Source organism: Thalassophryne amazonica, chromosome 10, assembly GCF_902500255.1.
Source record: "Thalassophryne amazonica chromosome 10, fThaAma1.1, whole genome shotgun sequence".
In the NCBI taxonomy this organism is placed as follows: Eukaryota; Metazoa; Chordata; class Actinopteri; order Batrachoidiformes; family Batrachoididae; genus Thalassophryne; species Thalassophryne amazonica.
In genome coordinates, this window is record NC_047112.1 from 31,024,031 (window position 1) to 31,041,185 (window position 17,155).

Here is a 17,155-nt window from a genome sequence, read left to right on the forward strand (position 1 = left end):
CATCACAGTTGAAAGAGCACTAACCTGGTTGGTAGGAATGGCACTGACAGTTATGACCTAATACTGTATATCCATGCACAACACTTGTACAACCCCCGGTTTATCTGTGTGAAATGGTCCACACTGGTCCACTGGCTGTGCGAAATGATGGTTCCAGTTTTTCCAGAGCAACTGGACTATGTTACAGGTCACAAAATGACCAGTGACACAGCTGCTGTCTCCTTCTCTGTTTTGCAAAAGTATCTGAATCTTGTAATAAGACGTGGCCACTTTTTTTATGTTTTCATTTGATGAGCATCTTAGCCTAGATACCCAGTGGACCTTGACATCTCATGCATGAATAAATGTAATAAACAAGAGCCTGGATGTGTCAGCTTTTAGCAGAGATCTCAAGAAGATGCATAGGATGAAGGAGTGGTAGAATATGCTATTGTTGACAAGTGAGCCTTTCTTCTTCTTTTTTATATATGGTATACTCTAACGCTTTGAGGCAGTTGAAGTCTAACAAGAACATTTGTGCTGTCCAGGAGTTATTGTTTTTGCTGCTTTAAAAAAGGAACTGGGACTATCTTAAGACTGGATTTTTAGTCTTGTGATACTTCCCCGCCCCATAGATTTTCAGTAGCCAGTACACTTCTTGGTTGTGTGGTATACACTAAACAAACTGAACTCCCATGGGACTAAGCCAGGGCATTTGCATTTTACTGCACAGTGCAGCTCATGGAGTGTAGTTCTGAGGTGGTCTGTCACAGAGCTCCGCTGGAGTGCAGATCTGTTCTTTCTATTTAGAGTAGCATTCATAATTCATCAACTCCTCCTCTTCCCCAATGGTGCATCAGAGTTGCCTGAGAGCTTTTTAGCTCCCCCCTTTTCCTCTTCCCTTCTCTTTGCTCTCACTCTGCTCCTCTTATCTACAGCAGCCATCGATCTCTTGTTTCCTCCTCCCTCTCCATCACGTTCTCGATGAGACTGCCCAGACTGAGGTTGAGAGCCCCTCATGCTTTTGCTCTTCTTTTTTTCTGTGGCTTTTGCTGCTTGTCTGCACTGCCATTTTTTTCAGCAGTCTACATTTCCAGGACATTCTACATCTAGTCCCCAGATGTATCACCAGTTAATCATTAGCATCACCCAGTAGTGTCCATTTGACAAGTAATTCACACGATTGATACCTGGAAGTTATCTGGATTAGATGATGGAGGGAAGCCATAAGTTCCTGTTTGTATCCAATGCTGATGAAGGCTGAGAGCATGGACAATTTTGATAGTGAATGAAAACATCCACCACTGTCTGGCAGACTTCAGGTTTTGCAGACACATGCTGTTCTGCTCAGTAAGATGATTTTTACCTTGGGCACAGCACTTGTATTAGTCTGTCTTAATGCAACATGATTTATCTATTGCATAATCATCCTGTGGCTAGTGCCTGTTTGAATCGTTTTGAATGTCACATTATCTCCTAACTAGAATTTAATTTGTCCAAAGGTGTTCCTTTTAGGAAAAATCCAAATCAGGCCAATAAAATAAATTGCAGATATGCATCTAGTCCAAGGGTGGGCAATCATGTGCCATGAAGGGCCAAGACACTGCAGGTTTTCCTTCAGCCAATCTTTGTCCACACGAAAATGCTGAAAGGACTGAAAATGCTATAGTACATGTGCCAGGCCTGTATGCGGTGCTGTAACGTTTCCACAGAAAACGGGGAAGAAGACGCATGTAAGAGCAAATAATTGTAGCAGAAGAAGTTATAGCTACGCCACAAAGTGACAGACGAATAATAAAATATATCTTTATTCAGGATGGTGTGGGCAGGGCCTGTCTATGCTCTTGTTTGTACACATGTGAGTGATACTTGCTGGATGGTTGATGATTGTAAAAAAAAGTAAGCCCCTTCAGCTGCTCCCTTGTTTTCACTTGGGATCACCACAGCAGATCCAAGGTAGATTTGCATATGATTGGCACAAGTTTTACACTGGATGCCCTTCCTGAAGCAACTTCACATCACATGGAGAATTGTGGCAGAGGTGGGGTTTGAACCGGTAACCTTCCACCGTAAAACCGCAGTCCGTGGACATTTTTAAGTCAAGACTTAAAACTGTTTTTATTCTCTTTCTTATGAATAGTGTTTATTTTTTATGTTTTATTCTTTTACTTCTGTTTTTAATTTATTTTTTAATTTTATAATGTATTTGTTTTTTTTGTTTGTTTGTTTGTTTTGGGCTTTTTAAATTCATTTTTAATTATTTATTTAATTTTTATGTTGAGTTCTGTGTGAAGCACCTTGAGATGACTTTTGTTGTGATTTGGCGCATTATAAGCTAATTAAATTGAATTGAATTGAAAACCAAGCACACTAACCACTTGGTCATTTCCCCTGCTACCTGCAGTGATGACTGTAGTAATGTGAAGTAACTTCAATGTGTGCATGTTATGGTTATTTTTATTTATTTTGTTAATGGCTGTTTAATCTACCTCACATTTCAATAAACACAAACTGCTGCTCAGTTTGTCATAATGGCCATTGCTGACTCCTCCTGTTACATTTTGTTTAAAATAGTGATTTCTTTCTTTCCCAGTGTCACAGCTCCTCTCGTTTGTTCTAGATGGATAGTGTTGTGACTCTTAACTTTGGTGAGAGTGCTGTATTGTGTAGGGGTGGGAATTAGGTCACCACATCCCCTGAAGAGTGCGTGTACCCCCATTTGTCTGGCATCTGGTCCCCAAACTGGACTTCAGACGTCCACTGGTAGCATATTCATAGAGAATTTATCAAATACTAGCTGACTTGCTGTATTAGCTCTTTGAGACTTTGTGCTTTTACGTATATATGGAACCTTATTTTCATTCTGCAGCAATACTGAAACATTCTGTTTTCTGACATTTCAGGTTCTACTCCTGCAGCTGGTTGTCTTTGAATATCATGTGTCTTCCTCCAGTAGTTGCTTGTGTCTGTGTAATTAAGGCCTGTGTTGGTGGGGTATCGGTAACGCTTATATATCATCATCCCCAGCTTTGCTGTGTTCAGAGAAGAATCATGTGATCACACGATGAGGTGCAGATCTATATTGAATCTACTCTGGTGACTGAGCAAAAAGGGACGAAAAAAAATAATTTGAGGAATATATAAGATGTATCGTCTTTGTGCCTGTGTTTGAGTTTGATAGTGTAATTCTTAAATATTTTGTGGAGCAGTTGAGGTTTATTTTACACTAGCAGAGGTACCCAGCTTTGCCTGGTTGAAGAATAAAAGAAGGCAGTAATGAAATAGCAAACTTATTAACTTTCAGTCTGATTTTGTGGACCCCAACTTCCGCGAGTTAACTGGGTTAACCTGTACTTATACTAAACAATGCAAAAGACGCACAAAGACGACCAGTCACTGTGTAATAATGCTAGATGAAGAAATATTGGGCATCAAAACTATGAGAAGGCCCAGCAGAGCAATAAATAATCAAGAGTAGAATCCTAACAGTTAAATTCCGGAACACCAAAGGCATGAATCATGGCAATGATTTGACTTTGAAATGTATTACTTTTTGTTGCAGTATTTATGTTGAATGGACATGGTACTACCTTTGTTCTGTCATGAATGAGCCAAAATAACATCAGCTGCAGTAATTTGTCCTTTAGCATAGCCTGTTTGGCAGAGCAGAAAATGAGAGGTGCCGTGTGACGCTGACTGAGTGGATTGGCCTGAGCCTCGGCATCGTTTAATGTCTTTAAAAGCTTTTTCTGCTGTAGCGCTGTTCAGTGTCAGTGTTGGCAGAGCCATACATCTGCTGTGCTGTACATCTCCATCTGATGGAAAAATGACTCCTACACAGGATATAGTTTGCCGGCTAATTTGGTGGCATTTCTTAAGTTCTTTTCTACAGATTTTACATATACAGTTTATTTTTTATAAACTGTATGTACTCTGTATTATAAACTGTGCGTGTCTCCTGCAAATTTGTAGTAAATGTGTCTAATCTATTTTCCAAACCAGAATTCAGCCTTTGAACATAGATTATGGGCTGCATTCTGTATCTGTATCCTTTTGGTTATGTGTCTATTCCACAGAGCACCCTTCCTTCCTCTTTAATCCTGGATAGCAAATCAGGGCATGTTTTGAAGCATTCTAGTAACTTCTTGATCCATCATTGTCAATCTTGAACAAACGGTATACATCGTAGCTACAACCATCCTCTGCACCAGGTTTGAAATCGGGGTCAAATTTTCAAACTGTTCAAAGAAATTGTGGTGCTCTGATTGGTCCCCCATCTAATGAAATAATGCAGAATTTATGTGGAAATGCATGCATGAATGAATGAATGAATGAATGAATTTATTCAGCACACACACATACTTAAAAAAAAAACATGAAAATACACTTTGTTTTACCAAGATGAAGCGCTAATTTGTTTCAATCAAACCATTGTTTGAAATTCAGTAGGTCCCTCTCCATCATGTCCAAGAGCTGTCCCAAATGATCCCCACTAAACACTATTGTATCATCGGCAAACAAAATACAACTCAGACTTAGAAACGCAACATATATCAGAAACAGCGGCCCAAGGACTGAACCCTGGGGCACCCCACATGTAATCTTCAAAAATTCTGAATGTATTCCACCAATGAGGACACACATACGTGTGCCAGTCCTCTAATACCATACTTCTGTAGTTTATCCAACAGTAAAGTGTGATTTATAGTATCAAATGCGTTTTGTAAATCAGACAACCCCTACAGTATATTGCTTGTTCTCAATTGTATTTGTAATTTGTTCAACAAAATCAGTTAAAGCCAATGAAGCAGTAAGATTTTTTTTCTAACTCCCTATTGCTGTTCACTGAGTATATGATATTTAGTTTTGAAATCGTTTAATCTCTTTACAGCTATCTTTTCCAGAATTTTTGAAAATTGTAGTAAGAGTGAGATTGGCCTATATTTTGAAAAGACATGTTTGTCACCAGATTTGAACAGCGGTATCACTTTAACTATCTTCATTTTAGAAGGAAATTTCCCAGTCGTTAATGACAAATTAAAAATATAACTTAAAGGTTCAACAATACAAGCAATAATATTCTTTATCAAAAACATATCAAAGTTGTAACTGTCACATGATTTTTTTTTTTTTAGGTTTATGAACTATCAGTAATTTCGTTTTCATCCGTTTCTTTAATGTACATTGAATCTAGAATTGTATTAATTGTTTTACTGTTGTCCAAAGAACATTTTGAGGATACAATTGAATTTGATAGGTTTTTCCCCACATGAACAAAATAGTTGTTGAAATGATCTGCAGTAACTTTATTTTCTTTTACAATTGTCAGGATTTGTTTAAAAATAAGCTAGATAATCATAACATCTTTTTCTTTTTGATTTCATTTAAAAGCTTCCAAGTGCCTTTAATATTGGTTTTATTTTTTTCCAATAAATCACTATAGTTCTGTTTCTTAAAGGATCTCATAATGTTAATTTGTTTTTGTGTGTCTTGTATTCTCTTTCAGCTTGATGTGTTCTCAGTTTTATAAACTGCTTATTACAAAAAGTTTTTCTTTTTGCATGCATTCTGGATTCACTTTGTGACTCGAGGTTTATCAATTTTTTACTTGTTACCAATTTTTGACACAAATGGGCAATGTTTATCATACAAATTGTAAATTGTAAATAATAGATTTGTCAATATCTTAAATATAAACATCACACCAATTTTGATTCATTAAGTCCATTCTGAGATTTTCAATAGTCACATCAGTTATTTTCCTTATAAAGTTTGCAGTTTCGTTTTGGTCATATTTGTCAACTGAAGATTGGAAAGCAACAAAAACCGGCAAATGGTCACTAACATCACTGAGTTAACCACCCGTTAAATTTCCTACAGTAACATTTGTTAATATGTTGTCGACAAGTTGGATGTGTAATCACTGGATACAACCCCATACAAAACACAGAATTTATACATTTTGTTATTTGTGATTGACCATGAGGATTTAGGAAATCTATATTAAAGTCTCCACAAAAAAAAAAGAAGCTTATTTGTAATTGTGTACATTTCAATCAATTTGTCCATGAAAATATTATTTGATCCAGAAGCTCTATAAATACAGCTTATAATTATTTTTTACATTTAATTTCCACTGTGACACATTCCATAACATTTTCCAAAGTAAATGACATATTTTGTATAATTTCACTTTGGTGATGTAAACTAACATAAAGCGCCATGACACTGCCCTGTTTTTTTTTTATCCTATTTGTGGCAAAAAAAAACAAACAAAAAAAAAAACAAACAAAAATCATATCCTTCAAGTTGGACAGTGTAAACTTGTTCCTCTTCCAACAAAGTCTCAGTAATTGCAATAACTGAAAAATGATAGTTGGATATTTTTAAACAGTCCTGAATTTTTTAGAAAAAGTCTTAAGAAGACTTCTACTATTAAAATCTATAATGGAGAATATGCTATTTGTCAAAGAATAATCCTTAAATTGTTCTTCAGTAAAGTATTTACAATGATGAATAATATTTTTGAGGGAAAAACAATCCGGATCAATATTATACTCAATATTATGAAAACTATGTTCATTGGAATCAAACTTTTTTAACTTGAGCTCCTGTGCAGAACTAAATTCAAAAGAATCAGTTGTCATCATAATAAAAAGAAAACTCCATAAACCAAAAACAGCAGTCAAATTAGGTCTAATTTCATGATGTAAACATATGAATGATATAAAAATCATTTCCCATAATTGATTATACCCAAGTTCATCCAACAACATAACCACTAATAAACAAATACCAATCACTTGAAATTTTCCAAGTCCGAAAGCTCCCTTACCATCATGATTGAAATGATTGTTGTACAAAAGCTTCAGATATGTCGCTGAGATAGTTGATGACTGAAGTGCAGTTTTAAGCAGAAGCGAGCTGATCGATGCACCACTGATGCTCAGAAATGACACTGCTGTGGTCCGAAAACATGTAAAGGCAGGGCGGACCGATTTTTAGGGGGGACCATTTGGTTGGCAACACTGGTAGTTATGATTGACATCTTTTAAATGGCTTTGACAGAGGTTGATGAATAAATTGTGGATGCATTTCTTCTAAATCATAACCAGTGCGTCCACAATCAATGTAGAGAAATGATCATTCCTGTTACATACCCTCGGAAACAGCATAATGGCCCAGCTGCAGCATAATTTTTTTCGGCACGCTGTTAGAGCACTGGCGAAAAGTGCACACACACACACACACACACACACACACACACACACACACACACACATATATATATATATATATATATATATATATATATATATATATATATATATATATATATATATAAATCGACCTTTGGGAATTAAAATGAGAATTGATTTAAAATCGGCAAATTGATCTTAACACAGCACTACAACACACTTTGACAGAGTAGCTGTGGTCTCTTGCCTGCACAACTGCCTCGACATGTTTGAGCTCCAGGTCTTAAACAGACCACAACACATATCTGCTTTCCACTGCATAATCATTTTTTTCTTTGCATTTTTACTTTGTTTGCTGTGTAATTTGCCCAAAAACTCAGAGAACGTGCCATGATCCTGATAGGGACATACGAGGGCTGTCCCCGAATGTAGGATTAGAGCATCATGTGTGTCGTATTTTCACCCTTTAGCACCCGCCCTCAAACACCTGTTTTTACAGCCTCTGTCATGGACTTTATTTATTTATTTATTTTACTTCATACCATATTTCACAGCTGTACAAAAAGACCAGAATGCCATTTGGTTTACAATGAATGTCTTTGTTTCTTGTATATCTCTGGGCTTCTACAGATGTTACCAAGTCTGCTGAATGCACCTCATGTTTTTCCAGGTATTTCGCTGATCATCCCCATGTAGTTTTACTTATAGTTTACTTAGTAAGTTCTTTGGGCTTCTCCCTTTTTCACTCGGAAGCCAAAAGTTGCCACAGTGGATCTGCATGTTTTTGTCACATTTTATGCTGCCACGTTCACAGATGGTCTTGAACCAGGAACCTTTTGTTTTGGAAGCAAGCACACTAACCACTTGGCCACCACACACCTAAACTTATAGTTCTTAGACTATTCACTGCACTGCAAAAACTGTTATCTAAGAAAGTTTTTTTTTTTTTTTTTTTTTAAAGACTTGTTTAAGGAAAATTTTACTTAATTTTTGTCTAAATAGAAAAATAATCTTGTCAAGCATTTTTTTACATGAGAAAAAAAATGTTATTTTGGGAAAATGTATTTCACGCTTTCTGAACAAGTTTTTCCAGCTAATATCAAATCAGTTTTATTTATATAGCACCAAATCACAACAAACAGTTGCCCCAAGGTACTTTATATTGTAAGGCAAAAGCCATACAATAATTAAAGAAAAACTCCAACGGTCAAAACGACCCCTATGAGCAAGCACTTGGCGACAGTGTGAAGGAAAAACTCCCTTTTAACAAGAAGAAACCTCCAGCAGAACCAGGCTCAGGGAGGGGCAGTCTTTTGCTGGGACTGGTTGGGGCTGAGGGGAGAGAATCAAGCTGTATTTAACCAGTAACGAGTCAATGCAATGGATTCCAATCATCCAAGCAAAGGAACAATATTGTTTTCCTTATTTTAAGACAGAGGCTAATCTTTAAATAAGAATCTGTCTAGTTTTAAGGCACATTTTGATTAACTGCTTAGACATTTTGCTAGTTTTGAGAATTCTGACCAAGTAAGTGTTTCTTACCCTGTTATCAGTTTTTTTTTTTTTTTCTGAATACAAGACAGTTTGGTTAGATTTCAGATTATTTGGCTTATTGTGAGAGGGACAGTTTTTGCAGTGTAAAAGCTAATTATAAAACATCACTATTCATATGATGCATTTTGTGTGCCTTTGTACCTATAATTGCATGTGGTTAAACACTATCCGAATGCAAACCGATCACTCAAAAAGCATTTTAAAGGCAGGTGTTGACTGCTTCTTAGGTCTTGGTCCACACATCCATTTGTTCAGCGTTTTGGACATTTTTGTCTTTATGTGAAGCGTCCAGTTCTGAACTATAAGTAACACAGCGTGCCTTAATTGTATTGTTAATATAAGTTGCTTCTTATGATCTGAGTAGAATGAATCATCTGGATCTGGTGCACTAAACTGTGTTTATACAGATGTCATACTGATGGAGTTACACTACAATCTTCACCCCCCCCCACCTAGAAGTGAAAAACAAAATTAAAACAGAATAATGTGTTTGACTACCTAATATATGTGTACATATTTCATATACAGTGGCTTGCAAAAGTATTCAGCCCATTGGTATTTCATGCATTTTAATTTGTTTATGGCATTTCAGATACAAAAAGTAAATCAGGCTTCTCAATATCTCTACAACTTGATATAAATGAATTAAAAATATAAAAGCCAGGAGGGTTTTATTAAAAAGAAAACCTGAAAGTTCAGCTACAGTTTGCCAGAAGGTACATCTGAGATGCAAGCCTAGATTTATTGTTTTGGTGAAAGAAAATCCTTCTCTGCTCCACTTCATCATGAAGTTGTATAATTGGGATACAAAATGCAAAAAATGCACGATGCGCAATTTCTTCAATCACAGCCAGAGAAGTCTATAACCTATTCTGGGTTGTCTGGATGTCTTGGTGGCTTTCCTCATTCTTCTCCTTCTTGCACAGTCACTCAGTTTTTGAGAACTGTCTACTCCATGCAGATTCACCCCAGAGTGTCATACTGTTTGTATTTCTTCATAACTAATGTAAATAATGTTTAAGACATATTCAGTGACTTCGAAATGTTCATGTATTCATCCCCTGACTTGTCTGAAGAATACTGGCAATTAAATTCATCGGTTCGCAGCTGGGATGAGGATCAGCACCTCTAAATCTGAGGTCATGGTTCTCAGCAGGAAACTGATGGATTGCCTACTCCGGGTAGGGAATACGGCCTTCACCCAAGTGAAGGAGTTCAAGTACCTCGTGGTCTTGTTCACGAGTGAGGGGACGATGGAGCATGAGATTGGCCGGAGAATTGGTGCAGTAGGAGCGGTATTGCATTTGCTCTACCGTACTGTTGTGACGAAAAGGGAGCTGAGCCAAAAGGCGAAGCTCTCGATCTACTGGTCAGTCTTCATTCCTACTCTCACCTATGGTCATGAGAGTTGGGTCATGACCGAAAGAACTAGGTCGCGGGTACAAGCGGCAGAAATGGGCTTCTTCAGGAGTGTGGCCGGTGTCTCCCTTAGAGATAGGGTGAGAAGTTTGGTCATCCGTGGGGAGTTCAGAGTAGAGTTGCTGCTTCTTCACGTTGAAAGGAGCCCGCTGAGGTGGTTCGGGCATCTGGTAAGGATGCCTCCTGGGTGCCTCCCAAGGGAGGTGTGCCAGGCACGTCCATCTGGGAGGAGACCCCGGGGAAGACCCAGGACTAGGTGGAGAGATTATATCTCCATACTGGCCTGGGAACGCCTCAGGATCCCCCAGTCAGAGGTGGTCAGTGTGGCCTGGGAAAGGGAAGTCTGGGGTCCCCTGCTGGAGCTGTTGCCCCTGCGACCCGAACCCGGAAAAGCCATTGAAGATGAGTGTGTATAAGTGAGTGAGTATTTACAAATATTATACCAAAAGGGCCCATTACTTATGCAACCCATCATCTTGGCTTTTATATTTTTAATTAATTTATATCAAGTTGTCGAGATTTACTTTCAGTTTGAGTCTAAGGAAGATAATTTTAGAAATTTTTATATTGAGAAGCCTGATTTACTTTTCATATTTGAAATGCCGTTAACAAATTAAAATGCATGAAATATCAAGGGGCTGAATACTTTCGCAAGCCACTGTAAGACCTTTTCGATACAGTTCTAGCACTTCTCGGCTAGACTGACTGAAAGTCTCTACTGTGTTTTGCTGTCATTTACAATCATGCTCATTTCTCTCTTTTGCTCTCTGGCCTTTTTACTTGAGTTGATAGTCACTCATTAATGTAAGTGCAGTCAACATTCAACATGTTAATCTGTCTAAAACCTGAAATAGACTAATGTCGAGCCCAAGCATCTCAGTCAGACAAAAATAGCTTCTCTTTTTTAAGTGGATCTGACTCGAATCTGGTGACAGTGGGGAGAATGCCACAAGCTTTTCTGTCGATTGCTGAGAAGTTCATAAGTTGAAGCACTTGGTTGTTTGAGAGGGAATACTCCTCCTTACAATAAAATAAAAACATTTTAATGCACAAGACAGGTGAGGAATAACACTTAAGAGGTTTAGGATATTGAATGATCCAGTTTTCAATGTTACAGAAGAAAAATATGTTTTTTGGTGGGGGTGAAATGCGCTGTCTGTAACATGTGGGCCATGGCAACCAGCACGCATACGTTATGCATTCAAAAAGTATCCAGCCTTATTTTATCCCATGAAAACAAATGCCCAAATCCCCCATTTGGATAGAAAATTTTGGCATGCCCAGAGTGGCAGGGAAATTCTTGCTGAAGCTGCTACCAGCAGAGCAGAAGAAACTGTGTCTGGAAGTCTCGCAGGACATGCTGGAATGCACAAACAGTGACGGTGACTTCCTGAACACAGTCATCACTGGTGATGAGACCTGGGCTTATACAGTGGGGCCAAAAAGTATTTTGTCAGCCCCTGATTGTGCAAGTTCTCCTACTTAGAAAGTTGAGAGAGGTCTGTAATTTTCAACATAAGTACACTTCAATTATGAGACAAAATGAAAAAAAAAATCCAATCCAGAAAATCACATTGTAGGATTTTTAAAGAATTTATTTGTAAATTATGATGTATTATTAATTATGTGTATAAGTATTTAGTCACCCACAAACAAGCAAGATTTCTGGCTCTCACAGACCTGTAACTTCTTTAAGAAGCTCTTATGTCCTCCACCTGTTACCTGTATTTATGGCATCTGTTGGAACTGGTTATCTGTATAAAAGACACCTATCCACAGCCTCAAACAGTAAGACTCCAAACTCAGCCATGGCCAGGACCAAAGAGCTGTCGAAGGACGGCAGGAAGAAAATTGTAGATGTGCACCAGGCTGAGAAGAGTGAATCTACAATAGTCAAGCAGGTTGGTGTGAATAAATCAACTGTGGGAGCAAATGTAAGAAAATGAAAGACATACAAGACCATTAATAATCTCCTTCGATCTGGGGCTCCATGCAGGATGTCATCCTGTGGGGGTCAAAATGATCATGAGAACGGTGAACAAAAACCCCAGAACTACACGGAGGATGAATGACCTGCAGAGAGCTGGGACCAAAGTAACAAAGGCTACACACTATGCAGAGAGGGACTCAAATCCTGCAGCGCCAGGCGTGTCCCCCTGCTTAAGCCAGTACGTGTCCAGGCCATCTGAACATTGCCAGAGAGCATATGGATGATCCAGAAGAGAATTGGGATGAAATCATGTGGTCAGATGAAACCAAAATACAGCATTTTGGTAAGAACTCAACTTGACGTGTTTGGAGGAAGAAGAATGCTGAGTTACATTCCAAGAACACCATATCTACTGTGAAGCATGGGAGTGGAAACATCATGCTTTGGGGCTGTTTTTCTGTATAGGGGACAGGACGACTGATCCGTGTTCAGGGAAGAATGAACGGGGCCATGTATTGTGAGATTTTTAAGCCACAACCTCCTTCCTTCAGTGACCGCATTGAAGATGCAGCGTTGCTGGGTCTTCCAGCATGACAGTGATCCCAAACACACCACTCAGGCAATGAAGGAGTGGCTCCGTAAAAAGCATTTCAAGGTCCTGTTGTGGCCAAGCCAGTCTCCAGAACTCAACCCCATAGAAAATTTGTTGAGGGAGCTGAAAGTCCGTGTTGCCCAGCAACAACCCCAAAACATCACTGCTCTAGAGGAGATCTGCATGGAGGAATGGGCCAAAATACCAGCTAAAGTGTGTGCAAACCCGATGAAGACTTACAAAAACTTTTGACCTCTGTCATTGTCAACAAAGATTATGTTACAAAGCACTGAGTTGAACTTTAGATATTGACCAAATACTTATTTTCCACCATAATTTACAAATAAATTCTTTAAAAATCCTACAATGTGATTTCCTGGATTTTTTTTCTCATTTTGTCTCTCACATTTGAAGTGTACCTATGTTGAAAATTACAGACCTCTCTCATCTTTCTAAGTAGGGGAACTTGCACAATCAGGAACTGACTAAATACTTTTTTACCCCACTGTAGGTACGATCCAAAAACTAAATTTTTGGAATCACAATTGAAACATGCAAAGCGGCTTTGCTTGAGCTGCTGCCCCCGCGACCCGACTCCAGATAAAGCGGAAGAAAATGGATGGATGGACAATTGAAACATCCAACATCACTGAGGCCAAAGAAAGCACAGCAGGTGTGACAATGCCTCAAAGGACATGACGCACGTTATTTAACATCTCAGTTAGCAACACAACATGAGAGTATTCTTGAGTGTAAGTCTATCCATGCACATGCCATAATAATTAGTGGTGTCACTGATGTATTTTACTGTTAATTATCCCTCTTGTTCTGCGAGTTAGCAGGTGCGTTTCCGGAAAACGTCTTATTTGGCATTTCTTGTGTGTGATGAACATTTTAGGAAAAGCAGAAACATCCTGATGTCCAACAGACATAGTGAAACGAACGCTGCTATGTCCGAAAACTAAGCTTCTGAGGTTCGGATTTACGTAGAATGTACAGACAGCAGATGACAGGCTTCACTCTGAAACGCTTAATTTTTTGAGGGTCTGTCAGATTTTAGATGCTATCGTGTGCTGACTCTGCTGTCTGTGTTGCAAGATGCTATTTTACTGCCACCATGAACGCACACGTGGAATGTCTCCATGACACTGTTTTTTTTCAGACTGCCTTAACATGGAGATGTATTTCTTACATTGGAAAGTCAGAATATGTTATCTTCAGGAGATAATGGACTTCCTATCTAACATGCCAGAATTGTGACAAAACTTTGTGAGGAACTGTTGGCGCCACTGCTATGGGATTTAGTTCTGCAGCTGGCAATCACGCGCCATCCATGCATGATGACTTCTTTGATAGTGTGGACTTTAGATATTTGATCTTGCAAATCATTCTACAAATGGGTGAGTGGCCTGTTGAGTCTTTTTTTTTTTTTTTTTTTTTTTTTCTTTTTGTGTTTTATTTTCATCAGTGGAGCTGACAGGCTGTGTTAATTTTATTTTACTCTGTGAGAGTTTGTTGGATTTTGGATCTCGACGTGTGCAGAGTCCGTTCTCTGTACTGGAGCAGCACCCTGTTTTAACCCCATTATTGCTCCCACCGTGAATGTGCATGCGGAACTCTTTGCTGTTTTTCAGGCTGTCTGATCATACAGATGTTTTTCTTAGATTTTTAACAGTTGTATAGATGACAACACTTACAAGCGTGCACAAAGGTGAGCCTCGAGCAGATTGTTTTTTAACAGGCTGCGTTCATGATGCACGTGCATTAAGTCTTCTCACAGTGGAGAGCAGCTGCTGCTTTTACTGTGATTGTTATCAATTAAGAACGGGTCATCATAACACGACATCACACTTGTGTAAAATTTGTAATTAATTTATGGCTGTGTTCTTAATGTTAGCAGCTACATTCCATTCAAGCACCCGCCGGGACATTTTCCTCAAAGCTGTGTAAACGCTGTCGGAAAAAAAATGAGGACTCAAGGGCACTTTGTTTTCAGCAGTCTCTGTAACTGTTTGTTGCAAAAGCAGTATACTTTGAGACTGGTCACAGAAGTGCACAAACTAATCTCGGTGTATCATCGAATGGTCATCTACAGCCTAAGTCTAAGTTGTTATGATTTCGATGCACATGTCCTTTAAGTGTGCATTAGTTGATGAACAGGATAGAACATTTGCGACCTCAGCACATTTGTTTAAACTCATGTTTTAGAGCTGCAGTGATTTATCGATTTATCAGATAATCGCACAATATTTTGGTAATTGGTTAATCGTTTTAAGTTATTTAAAACAATTTCAGTTTATAAAATGTGACTACTTCCTGGTTATTCTACTGCTTTCTTTAATCCTGTCTGGCAGTGAATTGAAGATCTTTTGGTTGTGGACCAAGCGAGACATTTCAAAACATCGTCTTTGTCTCTGGAAAACATTTTATCCACATTTTTCACCATTTTCTGACATATTTTATGGATGTAACAACTAATTGATTAATCAGAGATAATTTCTCAATTAAATGTTTAGGAAAATAAATCCTTTATTGCTGCCCTGCTGTTGATCTCTTCTCCAACATGTGAATAGGAACTGTATACGCTTAAATAAGGTTTATGGTTGTTCTCTTCTGATCACACTTATTCCATAAACATCTGTTCAGGAATATGTCAAACGTCAGGATGAACACAATCACTTAAGAAAAGGGGGGGAAAAAAATCCATCACTGTATGCCCCAGTGCCCATGTCTTTTCTGTATCATCTCTCAAAGCTATTAGTGTGTAACACAAGTATAGTGGCTGCTTTATGGGGGGAAAAAATGGCTCAGTGGGTGTGTCTGTCTGCTTCTGCCCTCAGCCCGAGATGCAGATGAGAGAGAAAAGTGGATACATGCCTTAGAGGGAACAATCCTTCGTCACACCCTCCAACTCAGAGTAAGTAACCGCGCTCTGTATTGTTGCAAGAAAATCATTCCTTATGTTATATTCCGTTTGATATTTGCTTTGCCTATTGTTAAGTGTGTAACAGTGTAATGATCTGGATCATGAAGCTAAAAAGTAGCTGGTAATATGTACTGTATTTTCCAGCGTATGTCGCACCTGTTAAAGAAAAACCCATATACAAGTTGCACCTGAGTATAAGTTGCACAACCTCCCAAACTAGTAAAAAAAAAAAATATGGTAAATGCAATAAATGAACTAAACATTGTTTTCAAATGAACATGATGATGTTAATGGTGGTGTCTTGCCAGAACTGTCAAACAGATTCAAACTTAGTAAAAAGGTTTGTTCTGTGAAGGATGTTATAATTTAGCATCAGTTTGTATCTGTGGAAAAAATGTCAGGTGTTTTGGTTCATCATTTCAGGGAGGTTTTTCAGCCCTTGTACAAGTATGAGCTTATCACTATACCAGAAATGTAGTAGTAGATACAGACAGCAGTGAGAATAGATGGTTTTCGATACCAAATTTGATACCATGGAAAGAAAAAATACAAAGGTCAAAGATGTCATATTCTCAAGACCAGGCACCTACGTGGCTCTAATCTACTCTTTTCTACTCTCCTATACTACTCCTTTACTATACTATACTACTCCTATACTACTACTTTTCCTTTTTAGATATTTACATATACCTTTATATACTAGCATAGTTCCACCGTAGAATTTGAATATAATATATAAGATATACCTTACTGAATTTTCATATAGAGATGTTTGGTTAACAAAAAATATCTGTTCTTTTCAGCATAAATTAAGCATTCACAAATAGTATTTATGAAATACCTTCAATAAAATTGTATGATCCAGGTGTATAATGAACAAGAAAAATGTGTAGCTGTTAATTAAACTAAGTGCTGGTTGATTTGGATTTTTTATTTTATTTTATTTACATTTAACGTATCTAGTCAATAATGACTATGAATATTATTTGCTGGAAAAGACAAAAGAAATTAGTTTTAATATTATAGTATTGTCCTTCAAATTATTTGACCAGTTGATATCGGTGTGACAGTGAGTCTGCTGCTGCAACCGCTAATGGGAGCAGCCACAAAAGTGCAATAGTATGACACTTCAAGTAATCAGTCTTTTGGTGAATCCTGGCAGTTGTGGGTTCAACACCAAATGACACATTTTCATATCACCATATCTCTGTGACTTTTTTTCTTTGGTTGACTTTCATTTTATTACCAATGATTACCAATGAGAATGTTGCATCTAGGGATGTAGCCAGAGTCTGATTCTGAATCAGATGCTCTCTCAGTTTCTGATTTCCTGTTGGTACAAATCTCGGGTAGCCATCTGCACGCAAATTCATTTTGCTGCAAGAGCACGCACCCTTGCAACCACCCTTCTGACATTTGCAGTGCACTGTTTTCAGTACACTGGGTGGAGCTGGATCACCTGACATCCAGTCAGAGACAAGAGTGTAACCCTCAATCTTCCAGCCATGACCATCTGAACATGGAGCATTGATGTAATACAACATGACCCAAAAACC

At 38.1% G+C, this 17,155-nt stretch overlaps 1 protein-coding gene across 2 annotated transcripts in view; it reads left to right on the forward strand.

Annotated features, from left to right (window-relative positions):
* The window catches only part of osbpl9 (oxysterol binding protein-like 9), an 81,622-nt gene that overhangs the window by 20,366 nt on the left and 44,101 nt on the right, over positions 1–17,155 (forward strand). For both annotated transcript variants that reach the window (XM_034179696.1, XM_034179697.1), the window contains exon 4: positions 15,514–15,590. In XM_034179696.1, coding sequence (XP_034035587.1) covers positions 15,514–15,590 — 77 coding nt within the window. The remainder of the gene's footprint in view (positions 1–15,513; positions 15,591–17,155) is intronic.